This window comes from Copadichromis virginalis, linkage group LG15 (assembly GCF_057382275.1).
Source record: "Copadichromis virginalis isolate Kocher_CV1m ecotype Utaka linkage group LG15, C_Virginalis_male_GT1.1, whole genome shotgun sequence".
Lineage (NCBI taxonomy): Eukaryota > Metazoa > Chordata > Actinopteri > Cichliformes > Cichlidae > Copadichromis > Copadichromis virginalis.
Genome location: NC_140632.1, coordinates 596,292 through 623,177, shown reverse-complemented (window position 1 = coordinate 623,177; position 26,886 = coordinate 596,292). Strand labels below are relative to the sequence as shown.

General features: G+C 45.5%; 3 protein-coding genes across 5 annotated transcripts; 2 read left to right on the top strand and 1 right to left on the bottom strand.

The window, feature by feature from the left end:
• Nucleotides 1–1,396: 1,396 nt before the first annotated feature.
• mcm3 (minichromosome maintenance complex component 3) lies at nucleotides 1,397–9,214 on the bottom strand. The gene is made up of 17 exons (XM_085431244.1): nucleotides 8,971–9,214; nucleotides 8,615–8,727; nucleotides 7,465–7,673; nucleotides 7,231–7,361; nucleotides 6,903–7,141; nucleotides 5,353–5,461; nucleotides 5,116–5,269; nucleotides 4,611–4,742; nucleotides 3,920–4,128; nucleotides 3,657–3,831; nucleotides 3,450–3,576; nucleotides 3,217–3,367; nucleotides 2,845–2,985; nucleotides 2,656–2,759; nucleotides 2,486–2,559; nucleotides 2,001–2,094; nucleotides 1,397–1,923 (listed from the first exon to the last, which is right to left on the bottom strand). Exons 1-17 carry the CDS (start codon nucleotides 9,043–9,045, stop codon nucleotides 1,725–1,727), a joined length of 2,436 nt encoding a protein of 811 aa, XP_085287370.1. The 5' UTR covers nucleotides 9,046–9,214; the 3' UTR covers nucleotides 1,397–1,724.
• Nucleotides 9,215–15,126: 5,912 nt separating this feature from the next.
• Nucleotides 15,127–25,328, top strand: LOC146691457 (uncharacterized). 3 transcript variants are annotated; one of them, XM_085431243.1, is made up of 5 exons: nucleotides 15,127–15,286; nucleotides 19,999–20,132; nucleotides 21,919–21,955; nucleotides 23,318–23,387; nucleotides 23,472–25,328. In XM_085431243.1, exons 2-5 carry the CDS (start codon nucleotides 20,011–20,013, stop codon nucleotides 23,561–23,563), a joined length of 321 nt encoding a protein of 106 aa, XP_085287369.1. In that variant the 5' UTR covers nucleotides 15,127–15,286; nucleotides 19,999–20,010; the 3' UTR covers nucleotides 23,564–25,328. The 3 variants fall into 3 exon arrangements, with proteins under 3 accessions (XP_085287369.1, XP_085287368.1, XP_085287367.1); XM_085431242.1 differs by lacking the exon at nucleotides 15,127–15,286 and adding an exon at nucleotides 19,768–19,849; XM_085431241.1 differs by lacking the exon at nucleotides 15,127–15,286 and adding an exon at nucleotides 19,769–19,856.
• Nucleotides 16,018–17,197, top strand: paqr8 (progestin and adipoQ receptor family member VIII). Its single transcript, XM_085433010.1, is given in 2 exon segments — nucleotides 16,018–16,590; nucleotides 16,593–17,197. Coding segments are annotated over 2 exon segments (1,062 nt in total). The 5' UTR covers nucleotides 16,018–16,133.
• Nucleotides 25,329–26,886: the final 1,558 nt, after the last annotated feature.

Genomic DNA, 26,886 nt, shown 5'->3' with positions numbered 1-26,886 from the left:
GACTCGTGCAATGGAAACTGAAAACACGTCAATGAGGTCAACTAATGAATCCCACGCTTTTTATGTGAAATGAGGCGCTGGGTTTACCATAACCACAAAGCTGATACACGTAAAGTTTATATATAAATGATTTGATATCAGATTTATAAGAATGACACTGCAAAGTCATTTACAGTACTGTAAAACAAAGTCTTCAGCCCTAATGTATTTATATTTTCTATTTCTGAAGGTCTTTCAAAAAACTCTTTTCTCATTGGCTGATTTTATGTTTAATCCAGTCCTTGTAGAAATGAGAAGTATCCTAAAGTCACGTCCTTAACAGGAGAGACACCAGCAAAACATCCTTCAGCTGCTCAGAAATGCTCTCAGTGGGGTGGAGGCTCGCACGAAGCCGTTCTTGAGGAAGGAAGAAGCTGAGCTTCGCCAAATTACACAAAAACTGGGCGACAGGTCGTATGGAGGTTTGATCCAAAGCGCGATGTACGAGGAGATAAGGTCAGAGGTAAAACGGCGAGCGTCTGCAGCTGTGTGTAAAACACGGTCACACATCTGTGTCGTGCAGACAACGTCCCAAACACAGGAGTAAGAAATGTGCTCATACAAAATGCTGCACACGTTTCCTTTTTCTCAAACTACAAAGAAGAAACATTAACACCATATTCGTGTTAATAAAGATTTCTCTGCTTCGATCTTTGGGGTTTTTGCAAACAGCACCCAAATCTGCTCTTTGCAGCCTGTGGTCTGCACACCAAACATGCTCCGATTAGCTTTACAGTTTCATTTCACCTGTACTTTTATTTTCTGTGTGGAAATACTCAGAGTAGACCAGGACAATATAAGATGCCAAACCTGGTACTGAATAATCGCCCCATTTAAAATAATATTTGTTACGATCGAACTGTGGCTGCAGCTGCGAGGAACGACGGCGACTGACACGTCACGGGCTGAATCGGGCGTAGGAGTTCAGACCTCAAGGCCCCGCGTCCTGGATGGTGGCAGAGAAACGAAACGCTGTTGCTGAGGCGGGTCGAGTTCACACTCTTATCTTCAGCACGATCGCAGCCGCAGTTCAGTTTATTCTCAGAGCAGTGATTGTGAGGCGCTGCCACATCTGACCTTTGGCAAACCTGAGAAACTGACACCAGCACATAACCAGAATGAAAAAGTGAGAAGGGTGAGGTTGAACGCCGACTTCCTAAACAGTTCTGAGGTCTGTGTCGACCGTGGGAGCTGCCACCCACACACACCGAGGTGTGGATTGATCGGGGATTTTAAAATGCTTCTTGTAAACACTTGTGTACCTGCAGGAGAGATTACCAGCACCACACATGCAGCCACTTCCCCCACGTGTGTGCACAGGTACGGCGCTTTCAGTCTTAAATCAAGAGCCTTTTTTCACACCAATGACATTTTATTATTTTTTTATATTTCACAACAGTTATTTAACAACACGTGTCAACTATATACAAGCCCAGAAGAGACAAACGCAGGTAAAAACCTTAGAGCGCCGGGAGCAGTGACCAAAGACGCTCTAAGGCAACGTTTCCACCACTGAACTGAAACAAGTGCAGGAAGTAATACGACTTTATCTTCATCCCAGTTTGCAGAGCCGAGCTGCTGAAACCAAAGCAAACGCGATGAGGCGACAGATGACGTGTCCGATGAACGCCGGGGGGCGCTATGATCCACGGCTTCTTAAAAGTCCAAGTAATTTTATTTCTGTCTCAAATGAGGAAGATGATGTCATCAGCCACCATGACTTGGTTGTCATCCTGCATGCGGGCCAAAGCGCCACGCACCTCGGCCTCTGCAAACGTATTCTGACGCTCCTTGTTGATGTCGTCCATCAGCGCGCTCATCTTCACCGACTGAGCATGAGCAGACTGGAACACGGCGAACAGCGACGACTTGAACTCCTTCAGCCTGGGGGAGGAAAGACAGGAAAGAAGCCGTGACATTTCAAAATAAAGGCGCACGCACGCACACACACGCACACACACCTCTCTGCAGACAGCTCAGCATCTCCAGCCTGCAGCGAGGCATCCATGGGCTCGTCCTCTCTGGGCTTGGCTGGTTTCGGGGTGCCGGCCTGAACTGAAGAACAAACACCAAAGTGAGACCTGATGCAGAACCTAACATGAAGCCTGCTTAAACCTGAACCATGCAGAACTACACGCTCAAAGACTTTTCCCTACAGTGATGCAAATTCATAATGATATTGTTTTATTACACGGCAGCGATACTGACTTTGCCTTTTTAAAATGTAATGTAAATATAAATGAGCCAAATTTGCTATTTTATAAGAGTCAAATTTAAAAAAAAAGTATATTAAACCTGCTTTTCTAGCTCAGTGCAGTGAACAGGAACATACTAGTACTGACAGTAATGTTGGCAACTTTATTATGGATGATGTGAAAGTTCATTTGGTCTGTAGCACCAAAGAGGCGACCGACTACACTGTGGCGTGACAACACATGATGCTCACTCTCAGGGACTTCCTGGTCTTCACTGAAGTCATACGGACTGTAGGGCTCACTGCCCTGAGAGCCACGTCGCCCCCTGCAGGACACAAAGCATCAGTGCTGAAGCAAAGGCACCATTTTTAAAAAAAAAAAGCTGTTTATCACATGGGGGGCTGGGTTCATGTGTCACTACCTCTTCCTCACAGCTCGCTGTGAACGCTGCGTGGGCATCTCCTCCTCCTCCTCCGAATCAGAGTCGTGCTCCTGTCGTGAACGTTTCTTCTCCTTCTCCAAAACCTGTAGAGAGAAAAAAACAATATGAATAAATTTGAACGGCAGAGGTCCTCGACCTCTCAGCTCAGGACGCAGAAACAACGCCGACCTTTTTAAAGTAGGCAAACTGGACGAGCTCCACTGCGACCTCCGAGTCCTGCAGCTCCACGGCTTTGCTCATGCGGGCCTTGGCGTGTGCCGTGGACAGACGGATCAGAGTCTCCAGAGTCCGGGCCGTCACCGGAGAGGTCTGTGGAGAGGAATGAGGATTAGCACTCGGGTCCTGACACATCAGGGCACATCTGCATCTCAGTGGGTTTAACCAGAACACAAACAGCAGCTTCTCAAGCAACCCGGAACATTTCAGATGTGCAAACAAGCTGCCTGCACTTTCTCAAACTTCAGGACTCCCGTGAACATTTCAGTCTGGGAAACCATCAGGTTTTACTACGTCACATGAGATTTGTCGGCTCACGCTCACCCTGGCCAGATCGGCGCCCAGCTGTTCCTGACTCCTCAGCCTCGAGTACTCCTCTGCGATGTGATTGGCCGCCTCCTCTGTGAGCACAGGAGTCACAGCCTTGGCGATGTGGATGTACTTCCTCATGAACTCCTTACTCACAATTTTATCCCTGAAACAAAGCAAACGTTTCTATTCTGTTGCAGTCGCACGTTATCAACACAGGAGACAAAGGCACGCTTGTGCTCTCAGACCTCTTCCTCTTGCTTCCGTGCAGCAGGTTGTTGTGCTTCTCGTAGATCTGCAGCTCCTCGTGCTCCTCGACCGCAGCGTCTGGATCGTCTGTCGCCAGGACGTCTACGGTCCCGCCCAAAGCCATGGCTGAAACACACAACGCGTTTGTTGTTTTAATAATCGGACAAAAACGGTCTCATCTCGCCGTCCTATTACGAGTGACGTACCGGCTCCCTCCTGTTCGCGGGGGTCACGGTAGCGGTGCATCCTGAGCACGTGGTCCGAGATCTCGCGATCCTGCTCGGGGTCCATCTGATCCAGCATGATGAAGAGGAGGTCAAAACGCGACAGCAGCGAATCCTGGAGGCCGATGTTGTCCATGGGGGTTTTATACTGATCGTACTGCAGAAAGGGACAAGCAGAGTTTTCTTTAAAGGTCTCGTCCAAAATCAACTAGCAGGCAGAGACAGATGTGGGTGTGGTCACGCACTCGGCCGTAGACGGGGTTGGCAGCAGCCAGTACGGAGCAGCGGGCATTGAGACGGGCGTGGATACCGGCCTTGGCGATTGTGACGCGGCCCTGCTCCATCACCTCGTGGATGGCTGTGCGGTCCATGTCGGACATCTTGTCGAACTCGTCGATGCACACCACGCCGCGGTCAGCCAGCACCATGGCCCCAGCCTCTAGACGACGCTCGCCTGGCGGAGGACAAATGTTGGTATTGAGCAGGAAGAAATGCACTTACAGCAGGTGTGTAACACTTGAATGCCGACGTTTGAACAGACCGATCACGTGGCGTACGTGTTTTAACACCTTTATTCTAACCTTCAAATACATCAGTGACAACTGAGTCCACTCAAATCAACAAGCAGCCGGCGTTAGCAGACCCACAGGTCAGCGGGAGGCTTTAATACCAGTTAATGTTTTTAAATGAATTGATCCCCGTTTCTGTCTCATGTTAGCTCATGCTAGCAGAGACCAACAGTTAGCTAACAGCACATTGCTCGTGCCGCATCCATCGTCGCTACAACAGGCGACACGAAGCAAAGATGTCAAACGCTTTCTGACTACAGTGAGACCTGACACGGTGGAGGCTCGCTGCAGCGTAGCCATGCTGGCTGCAGTCACACAGAGGTCCTTCACTTGTTTAGGCTAAACAAATTCGGGGGACATTCGTTACCCGTCTCCTGGTCCGTGGTGACGGCGGCGGTCAGACCCACACCAGATGAACCTCGTCCAGTCGTGGGTATAGCTCGGGGTGCTGTGTGGAGAACGTAACGCAGGAGCTGGGATTTGGCCACCGATGGGTCGCCTGGGAAACACGAACACACCATTAACCCCCCCATCAGAACTGAACCACCATCATGTCCACGTGTGAGTCCTTGAGCTTGTCAGCACAGTCGTTCAGGTAGCCGTTCCCTGTGGTGCAGCACAAGGAACAAGTGTAGGTCCCTTTTCACTGGTGTCTCTCTCACAGATACTGATTTATGGCACAAACACATTTTATTGTTCAGTGCTGCATTCGTGAGGTTTACCTCTGCCTTGTGTCCATGAATGTAAAGCTTGTAGCCAGAAATTTAGAACAATCTGAGTCACCATGAAAGTGAGTCCTGACTTAAAGCAACGCTCTCACTCTTCCACACTCGAGAGCTACAACTCCAAGAGCTAGGACGACGCCCTCATACCGATGAGCAGGATGTTGATGTCTCCTCTGATTCGCGAGCCGTTCTCGAGGACCTTCTCCACGCCTCCCAGCAACATGCAGAGGATGGCCTTCTTGATGTACTCGTGGCCGTGGATACTGGGAGCCAAGGAACGAGCGAGCTGATCGAACACATCCTACAAAGGACGAAGATTTAAAGGGTTTAGTTTCACATTTAGGATTACGCCTCCACGTGTGAGCAGGCAGCGAGATGACTCACTTTGGAACGAGTCTGACTGAAGTTCCTGATTTTGGCCACGTCGTCAGCAGTAAAGCACGGCGACACCTCCTTGGTCATTTGTTTGATGTGGCAGGCGATCATGATGGTCCTTTGAGTTAAAGAGAAGGGAGGGGTTAGAAGCAGAGATGGCACGATACCACTTTTTTATGTCCGATATCATAAATTTGGATATCTGCCGATACCGATATGAATCCGATATAGTGTGTTTTTAATCAATAAAACTGTTTTTTAAAATCTTGCTGCATTTTGTATAAGTTCATACTCAAGTTTAAAAAAACAAAACACTAAAGCTATTCTGTTATACCTGTATGCAAAAAATACACTGCACCCAAAATATTTCATAGTTCAGCAACACTGATCAATCTAATAAACTCAAACCTGCAACATCCTCCTATTCTGGTGTTTTAAAGAGTACTTAGCAGAAATATTAAGCAACCTAACTAATAGGGCTGCAAACTCCCAGCAAAAAAGAAAAAAGGGAACCACCCCTCACGCTCCACCTCATGATGCTTAATCGATGTAATCAACTTTAATTTGACGCAGTGTGAAAAAAAAAAAATGCACAGAATTAAATTATTTTTCAAGAATAATTAAATAGATTCAACATCTTTCTTCAACAGAACTGCACAGATGGTTCCCAAAGGAAAAAGTACTATAGCTTACTAGGGTATATTAGACTTAACAGTTACTATATACAATAATGGACTTTATACATTTTACATCAGATTAAAACTTTGGGTGTAAGATTCAGATAATTATTAAAAGCTCAACATTTTAAATGAGAATAAGAAAGAAAAGTATGTCTTTGTGCCCCCTTTTCCCTGTTCATGCCCTATCGGCCCCCCTGGCTAAACTTTGCTAGATCCGCCCCTGCACAGTTACGTCAGCTACGTAGAAAAAGATCCTGGAGTAGAAAGTAATATTAAATAAATTCTAACAACAGCTGATCAAGCTTAAACGTGCTGCTGTTGCTCAGCTGCTGGTTTCCTCTTTCTGGTGCAAAGTGGGCCAAAAACAAACAAGAGAGACGATCAGCTGATCATTGATCAGTTTCATGATTGAAGTAGCAGCAGGAGAGAGAGAGAGGCAGTCGCTCCATATATCGCTTGTTAAGCTTAACATGCGAATGCTTTACAAACATTCAGAGATGAACTTACACACTTGCTTTCTTCTCTCTGGGATCACTTGCTCGGAGATGAAATGCCGGGTTGCTAGCGAAGCTCCAAATGCTCAACCAGACCACCGACAGGTCTCGCACGCCACAGCCGCTCTATCACGTGATGCATACTGCTGCGACGTGCTACGGTTATGAGGTGAGTTACGGCGCGTTGCAAGTTTTGTGAGGTGCTTGTTTGATATTTAATGGATCGAATTACATTTTTTATTTCTCTCCGATATCCGATCCAGTCACTTAGGTCAGTATTGGACCGACACGTAATATCGGATCGGTCCATCTTTAGTTAGAAGACAAATGGTAGGCAAGTGAGGTAAACCCGTTAAACCCCAGTTAGCATTTTATTCCAGCTGACCTGAACGTGCCAGAGGTGAATCCTCCCTTCTTGCCAGGCAGACAGCGGTACGTCCCAACCACCTGCACCCGGTCTCCTGGTTTGACTGCATCCACCAGGTCGTTGTCCAAAATGATGTCCACAGAGCGCGGAAGTTGGCCAGCAGGAGCTTTCTCAGGCATCTCCTGCACTGTGATGGTTTGGTGGTCCTTGTAGATGGACAGCCCAAACTCCGTCTCCAGAGGATTGTTCTCTTCGTCCTATTTCGAGTCAAACAGGACACAAGATAAATGCGTAAGTATAAAGACAGCAGTCACACCCAAGTCTACAGAGAATGAGGCGCATTTACCTTGGTGGGGTAAATGGCACTGGAGGGGAAGGCATCCAGGGAGGTCAGGTCCGTGTACTTCCTCTCCATCGTCTTCTTAGTGGCTGGACAGTAGTGAACGCTGCGCACTACTTTGGGACGGACGAGGGAACCTACAGGGACGAAGCAAACAGGAGGCATTGGCATTCCACACACTTTGATACAGACTTTGTAACACTTAAAGATTACACGAATAAATAAAGACAATATACTCACACTTTGTAATGATGCCCTCCACACAAACCATGCTGCCCAGCAGTCGGGAGGTGAGCGTTCGGGGGGAGACATGCTTGGATCCAAAGCTCCCCTCCAGGCCGATGAAGAACTCCTCGTACTGCTTAGCGTAGGTGCCGTCAACAGAGGCCACCAGGTCCTTCAGGGCCCGCTGGAAGGCCAGCAGCTCTTCAAAGGCATTGTTCATCAGTCTGCAAAGTCAAACCATGGATTTTATTATCAAGGCTTTTCGCGTGTTTTCAAGGGCTATGACATCCTGAGAAACACAAGTCGAGTTTTCCACCCAAAGTGCAGCTTCACACAGATTTTTTTTTTTACTTACTCAGTATGGAAACAGGAGTCGAGCTCAAAGGTTCGACAACAGGAAGAAGAATGTGTATGAATCAAGTCTGGTTTTGGACAAAGTAAAGCTGCGTTAAACCTGTATTCTTTCTGCTGGCCAGTAGGGGGCGTTGATCCTTCAGGTCTCAGAAATAAAGTTTCTTAGTATTGAACTGTATGGCAAACAGCACTTTGACTTCAGTATACACTTCCCTGCTGCTTGTTTCAAGTTATACTGAGCACAAAATCATGATCATTTTGTAAATCATGGTCCCATCAAAGGCTGAATTAACCTGGATGTGTGTCTAAGAGGTCACCAGTCTCTGAGCATCCCTCAGTTTTTCCAGCCAGATTCAGCCTTCGCTCCTTATAACAAGTTTCAAAACAAGATAAGTGAAGCTCAGTCTGAGCCTGGGTGATGGCTACAGCCATCTTTACATACAGTCTGTGTGAGTTTGAAACCTGTCGAGTTTCTAAGTAAGCCTAAGCAGGAAGAGAAAAACTGAGCATGCGTTTCCGTCTAAATATTTATTTTTTAAAAAACAGTAAAGATTAATGGAACCATTCAACATAACACTTTGTAGGGACCTCACAATGTTGTAGGGAGGCCAATTGCCATCAACTATGACGTCATTTTGGACATTTCAAAACCTTTTCGTGGTAATAACTCAGTAACACTGCTCTCTGTATCGGAGCAGTAGGTTTGTGTAAGTATCTTAAGCAATAAGGTAAGCATGGGGGGGTCAAGCAGTCCTGCGTGTGCGGCCCAGCACAGCTTCGTGTGCGGCATCAGCCAGTTTTCCTGTCTTACTTTGCAGCTCGGGCCTCGTTGCGTCTCCTCAGGTCGTTGATGTTGACGATGAGCCGAGCCTTATTCTCGCTGATCATGTCCCGGACTTTGCTCTGATAGATGCCCTGGTCTTGCTGCAGGTATGCACAGAAGAAACGGGCACACGTTTGATGACGTCGCTTAGCGACTAAAATTACGAGCATGACTGAAAAACATCAACTTTGAAAGCACACTTTTTATACCTAATATCTGCAATCTGACAGCAGCATTATTTTTTTCTGTAATATACAAAATTACAGCTCTTTTGTTGTGACCGCATGGTTTGTCATCTGAGCTCCAAACAAAGACTTTAAGCGAATTTAAAAAAACAGACTTACGTCGTCGTCCAGAAAGTCCAGGTAGTCCCTCTGAGCCTCCCTCATCTCCCGGTCATCTCCCACGTCGGTTGCCATTATGCGCGCTTTGTTATTGTTACTGAAAAGTCGGTAAAATGCCGCACAGCCTTCCGCTCCGAGTGCTCCGCTCCAGTCAAGCCGCACAACTGAAGGGTTTTCGCGCCACTACGTGCCGCCCGCGAGCTCAGCGTGACACGCGATTGGTCAATTCGGCACGCACCGCTTTACATAGTCGGCGGGTAAACGTGCAACTGTCCAATGCGGGCCTCGTGTTACCACGTGACTCCGCCCCCCTGAGAAACTCCCGCGAAAACCCATCAGGAAGTGGCAGGCTGTTAAAAATGAACAAAATGATTTTTTTCATGTTTGCCCAGCAGATGGCGACATAGACACATGTTTACATTTTTTAGTGGGACTTTTGCTTTTATTTGAAGCTTTTAAGAGAAAGCTGTTAGTGTCAAATATATAAACAGTAATAAGAAAACATAGCAAGACTTTTAAGAAGAAGAACGACAAATGGAGCATGCATGTGTTCTTTCAAATTAAAGTTACATTTTACTCTTCCACTGATAAACATTAAGCATCATTTCAGACAATCTGCATTTAATTAAAAGTTTTCATATAAAATAAGACTGAAAATGAACAATAATAACTTGCATACATACTGTGTACTATAATAATAAATAGTAATATACTATTTTCAGTATTTTATTTTTTATTTTTATGTGGACATCTGTGCTTTGACCAAACATTATAGACTTCAAGGAACTTGATGATTTTCATGATCTGGAGTTTACATTTTGGAAAAATTCATTAGTTCCAATTAGAGATGGCACGATACCACTTTTTTATGTCCGATACCGATATCATAAATTTGGATATCGGCCGATACCGATATGAATCTGATATAGTGTGATTTTAATCAATAAAACTGTTTTTTTTTTAAATATCTTGCTTTTGTATAAGTTCATACTCAAGTTTAAAAAAACAAAACAAAACACTAAAGCTATTCTGTTATACCTGTATGCAAAAAATACACTGCACCCAAAATATTTCATAGTTCAGCAACACTGATCAATCTAATAAACTTAAACCTACTACATCGTCCTTATTCTGGTGTTTTAAAGAGTACTTAGCAGAAATATTAAGCAACTTAACTAATAGGTTTGCAAACTCCCAGCAAAAAAAAAAAAAAAAGGGAACCACCCTCCACCTCATGATGCTTAATCGATGTAATCAACTTTAATTTGATGCAATGTGAAAAAAAAAATGCACAGAAATAAATTATTTTTCAAGAATAATTAAATAGATTCAACATCTTTCTTCAACAGAACTGCACAGATGGTTCCCAAAGGAAAAAGTACTATAGCTTACTAGAGTATATTAGACTTAACAGTTACTATATACAGTAATGGACTTCTATACATTTTATATACAAGGTTAATGTCTTTACCAGTTGTTTTGCCTGCTAGTTTTTACAAATACCTTCTAATCTGCACTGCTTTGCATTTCAGGTGTGAATAACATGTTTTATCTATCATCACAGACAGTTTTATGTCTTTCATCAGCATCAACACCCATTTAAGTCCTTTAAATGTAATTTCACCTGCTATATTTGGTCCACTCTGCAATCACGAATATCTCATCGGTATTATAATCAGAATAATTACTTTTTCCTTTTTTTAATCTGAATGCTGGCATCATGCACTGACTAATAGGTTCCCAAAAGATTATCCTATATTTGGATCATGCTATTTTAATTCTTCTCCTGTGATCATCATTTCCTCACCAAAATCATTTACTGTTTCTAAAGGGTTGAAATTTCGCAGGAATCATTTTAGTGTCAAATTACCAAAGTGTGGCCAGAAACCAAAAACATGTTTGTGGGGCACGAGGACGACACATCAAGCCAACAAATTCTGAGCATCACGCATGTCATTTCTGCAGAATTCTTCATCTTTTTCATTTAATATTATCCCTCTAGTGTAAATGTGGGCGTGATTCCCTGTTCTGTCCTATTTTTTGATTGCTTGGTTTTCAGTGAGTTTATAATTCCATCTCATAGCCGGCTGTTTTGTGTCTTTTGTCTGGGGAACTTACCAAATGTTGATCTGTCACTTATCTCAGGAGGGCTGAGGTACAGCAGACAGTTGTGTGTTTGGGGACGAGGTTTAGGGATCATGCACGTCTCATTTGTATTGTAAAGGCTGAACACAACATTAGCTTAGGAGTAGTTAGCAATAACACTGAAATACTTCCTTTCTATGGATGCCTTTTTTGCCCGGTGTTGAATGACCTCTGACCTAAACTGAGGTGAGTCAGGCCTGCAGTTCTTTAGATGTTTTTTTGGTTCTTTTGTGACCTCCTGGATGAGTCGCTGATGCTCTTGGAGCAACTTTGGTAGGTGGGCCACTCCTGGCCACTGTTTATAGTTTTCTCCATTTGGATTTAATGACCTTCACTGTGGTTCTCTGGAGTCCCAAAGCCTTAGAAAATGCTTTTTAACCTTTGCGTGTTAATGACTTTCTTTAGGTGATGGCTTGACGTGGGTTTTGTTTGGTTTGGTTTTGATATCTTTTATCCTATTTCACTTTGTAAGATAGGTTCTGTTTAAGTGATTTCTTCGACAGGTCTGGCAGTAGGGCTGGGTCACCTGCTAGTCAGGCTTGGGTGTGGTTAACGAGAGTGAACTCACCGAGGGGCACTTAGTTTTTAATAAAGGGCAGGTTTGGATAGCATTTTGTTTCTGCTTAATAAATGAAATCATCATTTATAAACTGCATTCTGTATTTGGCCATCTATGTCTAATATTAGTTTGATGATCTCAAACGTGACAAAAATGCAAACACGAATCAGGGAGGGAGCAAAAACGTTTTCACAGCACTGACTGTAATCCCTGGAACGTCACACCTGTGCTCCGAGGCATAGGTGTGGAAAATGTTGCTATAACCGATTCAGCATGATCACATGTAGGACAAAGATTTAACGTGAGTGCAACTAGGGAAGTCAGACCACAACCTGGTTTACCTACAGCCACAATACACACCCCTCGTCCAAAGGCAGCCTGTCACAACGCGCTCCATCCGGAGATGGACCCCAGAAAAGGAGGATGCTCTGAGAGACTGCTATGACACCACAGACTGGGATGTGCTCCTGAGCCCACATGGTGAGGACATAGAGGGGGCGACACACTGTCTTACAGACTACCTCAACTTTTGTGTGGACACGGTCGCCCCTGCTAAGACGGTACGGTGTTATCCTAATAACAAACCGTGGGTAACACAGGAAGTCAAAGCTGTCCTCAACATGAAGAAGAAGGCTTTCAGGAGCAAAGTGAAGGAGGAGATGAAAGCAGCACAGCGGGAGGTGAAACGCTGCCTGAGGGAAGCAAAGGACACCTACAGGAGGAAGGTGGAGCAGAAGTTGGAGAGGAACAATATGAGGGAGGTCTGGAATGGTGTGAAAACCATCACAGGCCACAACACCAAGAAAAGCACAGTGGGGGGGGACTGTGGAGAAGGCAAACGAACTCAACAACTTCTTCAACAGGTTTGACCAGCCCACAACCCCCCCACCCTCACCCTCACCTTCACTACAGAGTCCTCTCCCCACTCTCCTGCCTCCCTCGCTTCCCCCCCTTCCTGACACCATGACACCCCCCTCCTCCAATCCCTCTCTCAGCAGCAAGACATCTCCCCCCCTCCCCTCCTCCCAAACATCTCCCAGTGTCACAGTGGATCAGGTCAGGAGGCAACTGAGGAAGCTTTGCCCCAGAAAGGCAGCAGGCCCAGACAAGGTGTGTCCTAGGATGCTAAAGGCGTGTGCTGCTGAACTTGGGGAGCCGCTACAACGAGTCTTCAACCTCAGTCTGCGACTGGGGAGAGTGCCCGCCCTATGGAAGACATCCTGCATCGTCCCGGTCCCCAAAAAGAACCGGCCCAATGAGCTGAATGACTTCCGACCGGTGGCACTGACGTCACATCTTATGAAGACTCTAGAGCGGCTCTTCCTCAACCTCCTCCGACCACAGGTACAACATGCCCAGGACCCACTACAGTTTGCATACAAGGCGGGTGTCGGAGTGGAGGATGCCATCCTGTACCTCCTACACAGAGCCCACTCACACCTGGATGGGGGAAAAGGCACGGTCAGGATCCTGTTTCTTGACTTTTCCAGTGCCTTTAATACCATCCGGCCCTGTATGCTTCAGGAAAAACTGAACAGGATGGAGGTGGACCCCTGCCTGGTGGCTTGGATCTCCGACTACCTCACCGACAGACCACAGTACGTCAGGCTGAAGGACATCACGTCTGACACTGTGGTCAGCAGCACAGGAGCACCACAGGGAACTGTGCTGTCCCCTCTTCTCTTCACCCTGTACACCTCTGACTTCTGCTACAACTCTGAATTATGCCATATTCAGAAGTTTGCAGATGACACGGCCATCATGGGGTGTATCTGGGATGATCAGGAAGAGGAGTACAGAAGTCTGGTGAGGAACTTTGTCGCATGGAGTCACACAAACCACCTGCAACTCAACACCTCAAAGACTAAGGAACTGGTTGTGGACTTCGGGAGGTCCAGAGAAGGTCCACTGCCGGTTCAGATAGAGGGGGAGGAGGTGGAGGTGGTCAACAAGTACAAGTACCTCGGGCTGTGGGTGGACAATAAACTGGACTGGTCATGCAACACAGAGCACCTGTATAAAAAAGCCCAAAGCCGACTGTACTTCCTCAGGAGGCTGAGGTCTTTCAACATCTGCAGGAAGCTCCTGAGGATGTTTTACCAGTCGGTGGTTGCTGGAGTACTTTTCTATGCTGTGGTGTGCTGGGGGAGCAGCACAGCAAAGAGGGACTCATCCAGGCTGGAGAAACTGATCAGGAGGGCTAGCTCTGTGGTCGGCATGAAGCTGGACACTCTGGTGACAGTGGCAGAGAAAAGGACATTAAAGAAACTGATGGACATTATGGACAATGCTGGGCATCCTCTGCACACGGCCATAAACAATCAGAAGAGTCTGTTCAGTGACAGGTTGCTTCTCCCCAAGACAAGAACTAACAGACTTAAAAACTCCTTTGTCCCACACGCCATCAGACTGTTTAACTCCTCTCTGGAGGGGAGAGGGAGGGGAAACAGGAGGACAAAGGAGGGGGGAACAACTAAGCTGTAGTGCCTCTGCACCTCACTGTACAATACCTTGTGCAATACTTTTTGTAAATAGTCAACAGTGCAATAGACTCAATACTTGAAATGTGCAATTCACTTGTATTTTTATTTTTATTCCTATTTATTCTATTTATCCCCTTCGTATATTTTATTTATATTGTCTCTGTATTTATATATGTGTGTGTGTGTGTGTGTGTGTGTGTGTGTGTGTGTGTGTGTGTGTGTGTGTGTGTGTGTGTATATATATAACAGTTCTGTAACTGTAACTTCGGTCGTTGCTGTGCTTTTTTTGGAAGTCGAATTTCCCAGAGGAACCCACCCGAGGGATTAATAAAGTTCTATCTTATCTTATCTTAACTCCCTCACCAAATACAATAATATCTGTATAAGTGGTCTTATGAGTCTTGTTACACTCACTGGTTAGAGTTTGGGTGTGAGGGAGAAACCATCATAGACATTATAAAGGTGGGAAACATGGCGCTTGGACTAATAAGTTCAACTAATAACAGCAAATAAGACCTGATTTTGGTTAAAGATGTTGGCCACATAAAGTTGGACATGTGATCACCTCAGGTTACCAGGATACTGTCACATTCTCATTACGTCTGAGTGCAAACCGCCTTAGTGCAGTGCGCAGTGCAGACCAGTAGATGGAGACACACGTGCATGTATACGGTATGACTTTGGCCATGATGTGCCTTCAGTCGTTTAAACAATTATTGTCAACTTAATAATAATTAATGATCACAAACAAAAACAATCCAGATAAAAATAATAACAACACGTGTTTTAATAAGTGTGCCGATAAACTGGTCTTCTAATGAGCAGGTGAGTGCAGACACCGCGGGCACACTGAGCTCCGGAGTGTAACAGTCACAGCCCTCAAAGCGTTGGCGACTACATTTGAGGGCGTTTCTGGTCACTTTGACCCCGCCCACCCCTCCGGCCTCTCAGGTCAGTAGTTTGAGGCCTTTTCCCTTCGCCCTGCAGCGTCGGAAACATCTCGTTAAACCAGCATGTGGTAGTTCTCCCCCTGTGTTTGTATGAGAAGAAGCGCTGCTGCACACGTCTTATTCCACCTTCTTGGAGTGACGCGTGAGTCCAGACGGGCAACAGGTGTCCTGTGTTGCAGGTATGTTTCTTTTTTCTGTCGTCATATAAATGCATATATGATGGAAGAAGTGCAGTCTATTTTTTCTGTGTGGCTCACGGAGCTTCTTCGTTTTAATGTTGAAAAAAAGAGACGTCTTACCCCTCTTTCCCTTTTTTTAATGCGGGGTTACCTTGGACAAACTTGAATGGGCTCCTCACAGAAAGCGGCTCAGGTCAAAAGGCCGTTCAGAAGCTCTAAATGGGTGCTGGTGTTCATGGTCAAGGGGAAACAGAGAGGGGGCCAGCAGAGAGGGGCGCACCCTTTTAGGAGGAGATTCAGAAGCTGCGTTCTGGATGGGCGGGTGTGCGTGCTGTCTGCGGAGGTGCTGGGTTGCTTTGTGACAACATTCCTCCCACCACAGGTGGGTGATGGTTACAGGTTTGACTGCATAGCTGCTTTTCCGGTGCACATGACACAAAAAGAGAAGAATGTCTGGCTTACGTAATTAAAGGTCTCCTGTTGGCCGTTTTTCTTTTGGCGACTGAAAGCTCTTAATTGGAATGTCACAGAAGTCCAAGCCTGGACCAACAGTGGAAACACTGCCAACTGCAGCGGCTTGGTTCCAGAGTTTTCCAAACCAGTCTCTGTTGGCATGTTTTTGGCTGGTTTTGTGAGATTTTTGATCCCCTCATCTGTTTTGTTTTGTATCTTATCCCCAGCTTCCTGCCGCTGATCCACATCTAAAAATGTCTTCTGAATGTGACATCAAAGCGCACCGCGTGCTCCCGTGAGGTTTAATTTAACGCGTTGAGTCCTCTGCTTTAAAGCCTGCATTAATCTAATCTCTCCCACAGGGTGCTCTGTCCTCTGGTTCTTCATCATCAAGATGTCGACTGAGGTTTTGCAGCGGCTCAGCACCATAGCACTGAGCACCAAGCACCTGCGTCGTCTCCCTCACCTCTCAGACTTCCTCCCTTTCTCTTTACTGCCGCCCAGCCCCACCGTCACTGCCTCCCAGGTACCCAGCCTGTTCCGGGAACCCTACATCCTGTCAGGATACCGTCCTGTCCAGCAAGACTGGCGCTGCTACCTCCTCAGCCTCTTCCGGTAACATAATGAGTCCCTGAACGTGTGGACCCACTTGCTGGCCGGTCCTGTCCTGCTGCTCCGCTGGTGGGCCAATGTAGACACCCTGGGGTGCACCTTGGATGACGTTACCTCGCTACCTCTGCTCCTGTTCTTGGTGTCATCTCTCACATATCTGTACCTCAGTGTGGCGGCTCATCTCCTGCAATCTCACTCCGAACGCGCGCACTACTTCTTCTTCTTGGACTACGTGGGTGTGGCCTGTATCAGTATGGGTGCTCGCTCGGCCACTATTTCTACGCGTCTGAGCCAGCATGGCGAGAACGCATTGGGGTAATCTTTCTGCCTGGCGCCGCCTTCTTTGGGTGGCTCTCCTGCACCGGTTGCTGTTACGCCAAGTTCAGGTACAGGTGGCCATATCCACCTCAGCGTAAAGTGTGCCAGCTGATCCCCACCGGCCTAGCGTACGTGCTGGATATCAGCCCCGTAGCCCACCGCCTGCTCACTGTCTCCTGGTCACAGGAGCCCTCGCTACCCTTCCACGCTCTCCAGATTGCCTGTTTCCTCTTGTCTGCCCTCTTCTTCTCTTGCTCCATCCCTGAGCGCTTCTTTCCAGGCAACTGTGACTTTGCAGGCCAGGGTCATCAAATCTTCCACGTGCTTCTGTCCCTGTGCAACTTGTCCCAGCTGGAGGCTTTGTTCCAGGACTACGCCCGGTGGAGGGATACAGTGGTGGAGTTATTTGGGGAGCGGCAGTTGTGGTGGGCGTGCGTATCCTTCCCCGTCTTGTTCGTGTGCTGTATCCTGACGGCGCTGATCGCAATGAGGCACATGAGCAAGGCACTGCAGAGTAAAGACGAGTGAGAGCGCAACGAAGAAAAATCAAAGAGCAAATCATAATTATTTTAATAACAAAACCAAATACATATATTTACTTTTGTCTAAAAGATTCAGATAAAGGACTATCTTATCACGGAAATACTTGAAGAATAAAATACTCTGAAACGTCTTCCGGTCTGGTATATCTGAAGATTTAACTGCTGATTCATGAAAGAAATAGTTGCTCTAATGTGCTAAGTACAGCTGAGTGAAGTTTTCCACAGTGAGTCACCCTCCCATGTAACTGGTCACAGAGGCTCAGAGTAATCCAGGAGCACGATAACCTAAAATCGTCTCTGGATGCTGCTGGAAACGTATCGAGAACACAAACATTTATACTGTACATCACGTTCAGAGAAGATCAACTTAACGCGCTTTTGTCCTCGTCTGAAATTCACGTGAGAGACCAGAAACACGATAAACTTTGGAGGTTGTGTGGAGCGGGCTGTGAGCGACGTGTGTTTACAGGCATTATAATGGAAGCTAAACACTATATCTTGTCGACCCTGTTTGTTCCCATTGAGGAAAGTAGGTTATTGTATCTGAGGTTTCGGCCATTCTTTGTTCCGCTACACAGACTGTATGTCGAGCACTTTGAGGCTGCGGCCGCACCTTTTGTATCTATTATGTGAAGAAAGTTTCCCCCTGTGAGAGTTTACGGGACGGCCCAGAATGGGAGCGAGTCAGGCTCCTTTTAAAGGGATACTTCCACATTTTGTGAGGCTCTGCTACTCCAGTTTTATTAGAAAATTCATGTCTGTTCACGTTTCCTGTGCACAGTAAACATGCTCCACGTGACAAACTTCACACTGCATCCTTTAAAAGTGCTACTGGGCAGGTTTTGTAGCTCTTGGGCACAACTGGGCCTTTTTCCCAAACGATTCTGAACTTGTTCGATCTTTCTGCTGGAAGTCTCAGGACGAAAGCGATTAAGTATATGTCGTTTGAAATACATCACCTAAATATGTGTCCCAGCAGCCTGTTCATGAGCTCTGTATGCAGAGATTCAATGATAATGAGTAATCTTCTACACTTAGTATTCTTCAAATGGAAGCGAAGAGAGTTATTTGTTTGCTGCATTCGTGGCTATGGTCCAAATACCTGAAATGCTGTGGAAGAGTGGCTGTTGATTTCACTTTGTGTTGCTGAGCATATCTCATGTGAATATCAGCAAAAGGAAAATTGCTGAGAGGTACAGAGCGGGGCTCCGGGAGGTCATCGTGACAGGATGGGGCTGTTAAACAGGTAATGGGTGTGGGCGCGTTGCTTGGTGTTCGTGTCATTCCTCACAAAGATATGCGAGTCGGGGTGGTGAGGCGAGGACGTGTGGGTGTTGTGCAAGTGCTGGGGAACACCACTGCAATTCTCTGAATACTTGTTTATGTCAAACTTTCATAAAGGTGGCATATCCTGTTTGTGTGTGTGTCAAACTGGATCATATGTGTTGGACAAATGTAGGACCGTCACTTGACTGTACTGGAACCATTAAACACTGTAATTCCACACCATGCTCTGGTTATACTTGCTGCCTAACAGGAAGTACCTGTTCATGTGCGCAACCATTCAGCTGGTCTGATAACTGCTCCAGGAGTTACTCTACGGTATGAGCCCTTAGTCATGAAACTAAGTCTTGACCCTATTCAAATTAATCTTTGTAATTCCACGAGCACAGCTGAGACTGCAGCCTGCAAAAGCACAATAATCCCTTCAGTCTGGATCCAGGTCCAGACAGTGCTCTGCATTAGAACAAAGATCCTTTTTTTGTCTAATACACCCTTTGTGGGAATAATTTCACCTGCCAGAGCCAATCAGCTGCCGGTACAGTGAGAAACATGGAGAAGCTAGCATGTGTGTGTCTTTTTGTGTACTGTATATCCTCTGAAACCCCAGAGTCGACAGGATTATATAAAAAGTCTGATCGCACACATCATCGCATCACTGCTAACGTCTTTGCTGAAAACCTCATATAGGAAATAAGCTGCTTATCTGCTTTATGTACTCTACAGTTGCACTGCAAGCCACTTTGCAACCCCCTCGCCCAAACCACCACCACCTCCTCCTCATGCCTTGACCCCGTCATGATGGTTCTGTGCTGGGATCTTTCCACATATCCCCAGAACAGAGCCATGTCACCGACAAAATACAGCACATTTAAATAACACGTTTCTTGTGCCTGTGGCGGTCCTGAGTTAAAAAACACAAAACACTGTATTACCATAGCTTGAAGATGACTGTATAGTTAAAGTGCGTAAAGATTAGAGGTCGAAGCAGCTGCTGGCCTGTGACCACCTGCAGTGTTTTCTAGGAAACAGCTGCTTTTATTTATTATCGTTTGTACACTACAGCTTCCTGTATCGATTCATCTATTTTATCTTTTAAATAAGTCAGACAGGAGTTTTCCGATAAAATGCACATTCCAGCTTTTCTGGAATGCGTAGGCATGACAGACGCAAGTGTTATTCAGAGATAATGAACGAGACAATAGGTTGTTTATGGGCTGTGCGAGCACCTCCTTCATAACAGACTGGATAACTGGTCCCTCCCTAACTTGTTTGAATGCTTTGAGCCACATAAAGCAGAGGCAGTTGAATGACTGCGAGCAGCTGGTGACAGTTACAGAGCCAAGCAGCACGCGACGTAAGCTGTGAGCCCTTTAGTTTTATTTTGCCTTACAGTGTATAGTTATGGTTCTTTCACAGGAGTTTCACATAGCTAGGATCCACTGTGTGCACGTGAACTTTACTTCACAGCTCCTTTAATGTTGTTGTGTTTTTATTTCTTTATAGGAGACTTCAAGAATGGCTCCAGTTGGGATGGTCGGTGTACTGGGTTGGTTTTCTCCAGAGGTGGGCGTCATCTCCCTCGTCGCCTTCCTCGTCCTCAGCGTCACTCTTGTGGCTCTTTGTGCCAAGTGTAACAGGTGAGCAATGTGTGCCGATGAAATGGGACATCCATTCGGGTGCTTTTGTCTCTTTTCCTGTTGTTTACCTGCTTAAAAAGCTTGGAATATGCTGGGAATTAAAGGAGCCAGGAGCAGAGTCCGGGGACCTGACCAACACAGTCTGGTTTTAGTTGGCTCTCTTCATTTTCCTGTAGACTTTGCTCACCATTCATCACTCTCCCAAAGCTTGTCAGACCCGATAGCTGGTTTCTGATGAAGGGTGTTGCCCGTTGAAAGAGGAAGACGCAGACACAAATCACTCTGTGATCTGGCAGCTGCACCAAATGGGCTGGGCTCATAAAGCGTCACTACCCTAATGACCTCGATGAGGTGTGTGCGTGCGTGCGTGCGTGCGTGTGTGTGTGTGCGCGCGTGTGTGTGCGCGCGTGTGTGTGTGCGCGCGTGTGTGTGTGTGTGTGTGCATGTGTGCATGCGTGTGTGTGTGTGTGTGTGTGTGCGCGTGCGTGCGTGCGTGTGTGTGTGCGTGTGTGTGTGCGCGTGTGTGTGCGCGTGTGTGTGTGCGCGCCCTGGCGGGAGTTTTACACACATTAGTGTGTGCATGTGTTTAAACGCCCATCATTGTGGTTTACATGCCAGACATAACAGTGACGAACTGCGAGGCGAAACAACACTCGTATCACCTGCTGCTTTTTCATTTAGAAGAGTTGGACTTGAACAGGAACATCACGATGAGTGGTTGTTTACATAAAGCGTGGCAACAATCTGGCACCAATATAATTTATTGTTTATTGATTGAGTTGTGTACATATGGTCTCACATCCTCACAGGACTGATACATGTGGAAATTTTAGAACGATAGATGATCAGATCAGTGCGTGATCTTAGACAAGCTGCTTTTTAGAAACCCACGAGGCACATCTGGAGAAAGCCTCAACTCCTCGAGACACATTTCAGCGCAGTCAGACGTCTTTGTTCAGTCCCAAAACCTGAGACAGGTCGAGCAGAATCCAGACTCCAGTTTTACCAAAGTACATTAAAGCTTTCACAAATTTGTACCAGCAAGTCCAAATCTGGCCTGAAGTCTTACATTTCCATAGACTGTATATAAAAGATGGGACATCTGCATGGGTGTTTTTGCCATCACTTTCTTTGAAACTGGACATGACGAGAACAGTCTGGATCTGGATCTGCTAGCAGCGTTTCACTGACACATTGTTAGCCACTGGTATAGTTTTCCATGGTTTTTGTCTTTTCTGACTTGTTCTGTGGAGTTGTCGCCACCTGCTGGCTACTAGGAAGAATGCAAGTGTAACAAACTATGAAGGACAATTTTTCTCAAAGCAATCTGAAACCAGTCCGAGTGATTTTGACGTTTTTCCAGAGAAGCTAAATTTCCAATTCATTTTATTCTGATCAAAGTTTTTCATGAGTTTGGCCCGATTCAAGCAGCTAAATGAGGAATGTATCCTGCCCTCAGCTGAGCTTAGCTTTAGCCCTCGTGGTCCAAGCAGCCCTCTCAGATTTGGGGCTGGGCTGTGAGAGCGTGCACACAGCTGTGGACAATGGGACTGGTAAATCTATGCACTTATAAGTCGTGGTCGATATGTTTAATGAAAAGGTAGAAGGAGAGAAAAAAACGATGACACATGGACAGAGTTTTGAGCCATAAAACAAAAATGGCACATTGGCATGTAAATAGGACTCTGCTCCTTTGTTTGCACTCTGTGTGGATGAGGAACAAATCTACAGCAGCATGCCATCATACGGCTTAATGACCTCCACTTTTCCTTCTTGTCGTTTACAGGAGCAGCAGCAACGCCTATGACGTGAGCGGAGCAGTGGTATGAACTGGCTCTTTGTTCTCAGAAACTAACTTGCATGCAGTACCTGCCACAGTTCATTAGTTTCCAATTATGAGCCATAACTGGCTAATTATGAAGAGTCAAAAGGGAGGCAGAGACAGTGATGCTGGCTCATTAGAGCCAGGCTGGGTGGGACAGATGAAAATAATCGATTATGTGACAGAAATCATCTTTGTTTTTATCTGAAATCTCTACAAAAAGACTTTTACTGCATATGTGGAGCGCTGAAATAAAGATGCAAGGCAAAAACAAATTCATACCAAAATCCAGAATACTAATGATTACTTTCAGCTGTAGCATTTGCTCCTCTGTTTATTGCATTTGCAGGATGTTACTTAAATGATTAAATGGAAACGTTGATGTTCATTCAAATATAAAAACTTCAAGGACTCCACGCAGCCTTCTCTAGTTTTTACTGAGAAACGTCACAATGAATGCAAACTGGCAGAGACGAACGCAGGGAACAAAACAACAACCAAAAAGTGAATAAAGACTTATTTTAGTTCAGATGAAAGGGAAACAGACGTGCGCTGCCTCCATTTAAAAAGCGAAACCGCTCTTTAAAGTGACGCAGGGAAGCGCTGACCTTTTGTTTCCAATATCACAGCGCTGTCTCTGCAGATTAAGACTGACCGCTGCTGTGCAGTGTCAGGAAGAGATTAAGATTATTAAGGCTTTTTATATGTTCGTGAGAGTTACCTGCAAAACCCTGATTGGATTAGGATGTTTCAAAAAACAATCTCAGTATGCTGCAGTGAGCTTAGACAAACACATTAAACCGTGGATATGTGCTGATGTGTTGGAGGGCCGGCTGTCAGCAGAAGTGCAGAGGCAACGAGGCACAAAAGGGCAAAATAACCAAATTAGCGCTTCATTTTAAACCACCCAAATTTACCATGAAAGGTCAAGCAACCATAATACCACCACGACCACTGACTCGCCGTGACAGCCGCAGACGTCTGCGAGGGGAAAGCTCTTTTGTTGCTACGCTGTGGCCAGTAATCTTACTTTGTGAGCGTCGACAGTGAATTCCACTGAGTCGACCACGAGCTCCTCTTAGACCAAAGTCTTCCAGGGACGAGTGCGAGGCCGTCCGTCCACCAGCTGGACTCGGTTTCTCTCACACGCTCCTTCTGTCGGGACTTTGGTTTAGTTTTTGTTAAATAAATAAAGACGGGGTGTTGTTCGTTTCGCGTTGTTTAAATCATTTGGGAACCTGGTAAGGACCACGTGATTTTTCTTACATCTTACAAAAATGCCAGCTCACTTCCTGGTTTCAGGACTCATTCCTACAGCACTCTATGTCCTTGTTGTCCTAACTCTGGTCCTGCTCCATCACAGTATGTTGATGGAAGAGGAGGAGGAGGAGGATCCAATGGAACAACTGCCACACAGTCGGGAAATGCGTCCGGTGAGTTCACCACAGATTAAGACATTTCTGTTGCATGTAAATGAACATTTGCACTTAGATTTTCTTATCTGATTTTTTTCCCAGACCTAGATTCTTCAGGCTCCACATGGAGAAACCACAAAAACATGCCTCCACACACACTCTCGACACAGAGGCCGAAAGCAGGAACAAATTAAACAATCAGTTATTCTCCTGAACACTAACCCCAACCACACAACACACCCCAGAAAACAGAAGCTCCCAAGAATCCGGAGGAGGGACAAATCATCCACAACATCCCGCTGCAAAGAAACCCCAGTTTCCCACACTTGATCATATCCCAAATGCACAGATGGACGGGAAAAGAAGAGGAAGGGTAGGAGGGAAAGTTGGCTCTGTCCTGTGCCAGCTCGAGCTACCATCCATACCTCGTCTTTAACAAATCAGACCTTCACTTATTTGGATGCTGTTTAATTTCCTATAGTCTTCATTTTGGAAGCCTTTGTAGAAGTCTGGATTCTGTAAGCTGAACTTTCCTGTCTTTGCCTTTAGTACGTCCACTCATCACATAGAAAATATAAGCAGTTATCTGAACTGATTTACTGTGAGAGTGGTAAAATCGAAAACTCTTGAAGCTGAGAAATTAAAGCAGTCCGTCACAGGCGTATCTATCAAGTCTTTGAGCTTATTTCACTCTGACTGGTGCTCACTGGTGTTAATTTCAATAGCTGTCATGTGTGTTTAGCTTCAGAGTAAGCTGGGAAATTACACCTGGAGTGTGTTAACTACACTCAGAACAGGGAAACGACCAAATCATGTAATTGTTATGAAGCTCTTTTCTGATTGGTTTAAATAAGTGTCACCTGTAGTTTTTTTTTTTTATTACAGATCGTATTTTATCAGTTTTAAAATGTGCTGTCTCATTGGCGCTAAGAAGATTGAAATCATATGTATCCACAGATTCTCATGCTAAGGCTAAAGACTCACCAAGCCTTAAAAAACGCCCGCTAAAGCTAATAACAGATTATATCACATTTACTTCATCTCGGGGTTCAGGGTGCTTGCCTTATTTCTGGGCCTGGTCTGGTCTTCAGTGGAATGAGAAAGACTGCTCGAGTCGTTCTCTTGGGGACGCTTCACACTGTTACGATAGCTACACAGCTGTCTGTGGTTCAGGCTCTGCTGCTGCTGGATATTTTTGGCTTTTAGCTAGCTAGCTATCTGGTGAGTATGTAAAAATATTTGAGTGAGTCCACAGTGTCAAAGAAGTCTATGGCCAAACCAGCCAAGTTTGTGTTTGAATATCAGCATAAGCAGGTTCGTTAGGGGGCGTGTACATCTTTGAGTCAGACATGGCTGATTAAGCTCAAATTAGTGTTATCATTTCCTCTCACTTCCTTATTCTAAGCCAGGGGTGGGCAATCTCAGTCCACGAGGGCCGGTGTCCCTGCAGGTTTTATCTGCAGGTTTTAGCTAGGACACTGTTATTCTTCTTTAAATCTGTGCTAATATTGTTGCTAGCTATTTTTAAATGAGTGCTGAAGATTTTAGGGTCGGAGTCACAAATGATGAAAAAAATAAAGTGACTTTTTTTCCTCTATGCAGATGTTGACACATGTTGTGATAAGAAGGACTTTTCTCACCTCGTGTTTCTGTTTTCATTTATACTTTCATAGCTCTGCTCCTCTGCTTAGCCGATGACTCGCAGCATTACCGGCTCTGTGAACAAAGCGGGTGATATGATTGGAGTGGAGTCTGCATTTGCAGACGATTTAATGTGAACCAAAGGTCACAACATCTCAAAGCAGGGTGGAGTTATCATTCTTGTAATGCCTGCTGTCACACCATCCTTTACCATGTAAATCCACTCAAGTGTTCAAATGACACACACCCTAGTGAGGCAGCACCGGCATAACTGATAATGCTTATCTTAGCACTGTACATTAAAGGTGTGGAAAACTGTTTTGTCCGATCATTATTACAAACAACGCGCTCTTAATTGTCTGCTTGGGGTTTGAAAATGTAAGTTATACATGCTGGGATGTTTTGGTCACTGGTGTGAAGTGGGGAGGGCTCAGCAGGAGACACTGATGTCGAATACTTCCACCAGGGGTGGGCAACTCCAGGCCTCGAGGGACGGTGTCCTGCAGGTTTTAGATCTCACCCTGGATCAACACACTTGAATGAAATGATTAGTTCAATCTTCGGCAACAAAAGGTCAGGCATTGATCCACACGAGGAGGAACCCGGGACCCACTGTGGAGCATAAGGGTGGTACTGGGTCTGAAGATTGACCAGAAACATGCACAGTAGCCCACTGGAGTTCTGGCAGAGCTCCCCCTGTTCTTCTTTGCACAAAGGAGTAGTTACTGATCATGTTCCTGGGTTGATGCCTTTCTACAGCTGTGACCACTCATGTAATGGCCCATCTATTGCTATCTTGTCCACACTCTTGCTGTGAGACATGGCAAACCTTCTTCCAATGGCATGTATCACTGTGCCATCCTGGCACATTGCTGCTAGTCTTTTCCTGCATGCATGCTCCTTAACCCTTCCTGGAGATACTTGAATATTCAAAATTTCAACCCCAGAGTTTGATTTTTTATTACATTCTTTAGTTTTGTGACGTTTCTCAAAAGTGTTCATTACTGTGTTGTAAATCAAGTCGCCATGCTTCATACAATGCTTCAGCATGCAATAGGACTGAGCAGCTGAGCCTGTGTTTACAATGTAGTTCTAATATGCCGTTTATTATGTGCATCACTCACCCTGGTGTGGGGACTTGGGTGGAGCGTCAGAGATACAGAGCTACGTCATTTCAGATTAACGCTGACAGCACTAGTGGGAACACAACGAATATGACTGCACATTTACTCCGACATCATCCTAGTGCAAAGTGGTTCTTAACCTGGGTTCGATCGAACCCTAGGGGTTCAGTGACTCAGTCTCAGGGGTTCGGCAGAGCCTCCGCCATGACATGCATGGCTCATTTTGTGCACCAGTAAAAAAAATCACATTTTATTTTTCACTAAAGAGGGGTTCAGTGAATGCGCATATGAAGCTGGTGGGGTTCGGTACCTCCAACAAGGTTAAGAACCACTGTCCTAGTGCAAAGACAAGTGGAAGCAGACAAAAACAACAAGCAGCATGCTACAAACTTTACCCGAGTCATTTAGACAGCCGTTAGCACATGATCCTCCTTATGGGGACCTGATATGTTTAATATGCTGCTGAGAATATAGCCCAGAAGAAGCGTATAGTATAGCTTTTATTTTGAAAGAGCCATTTCTCTGTAATAAACTCTTTTCCAAAGATGAGTGATTCCTCCATCAGATAGATTATTTTTTATTACTTTGTTGTTTCAGCAACATTCAATTTAAAAACTGTACTTTTGAGTTAAAATATATTTATAATTAATAATAATTAATAAATGACAAATTAAAAAAGCATGAACATTTTTTTGTATCGAAAAAATATCGAACTGTGACACCAAAGTATCGAACCGAACCGTGAAATTTGT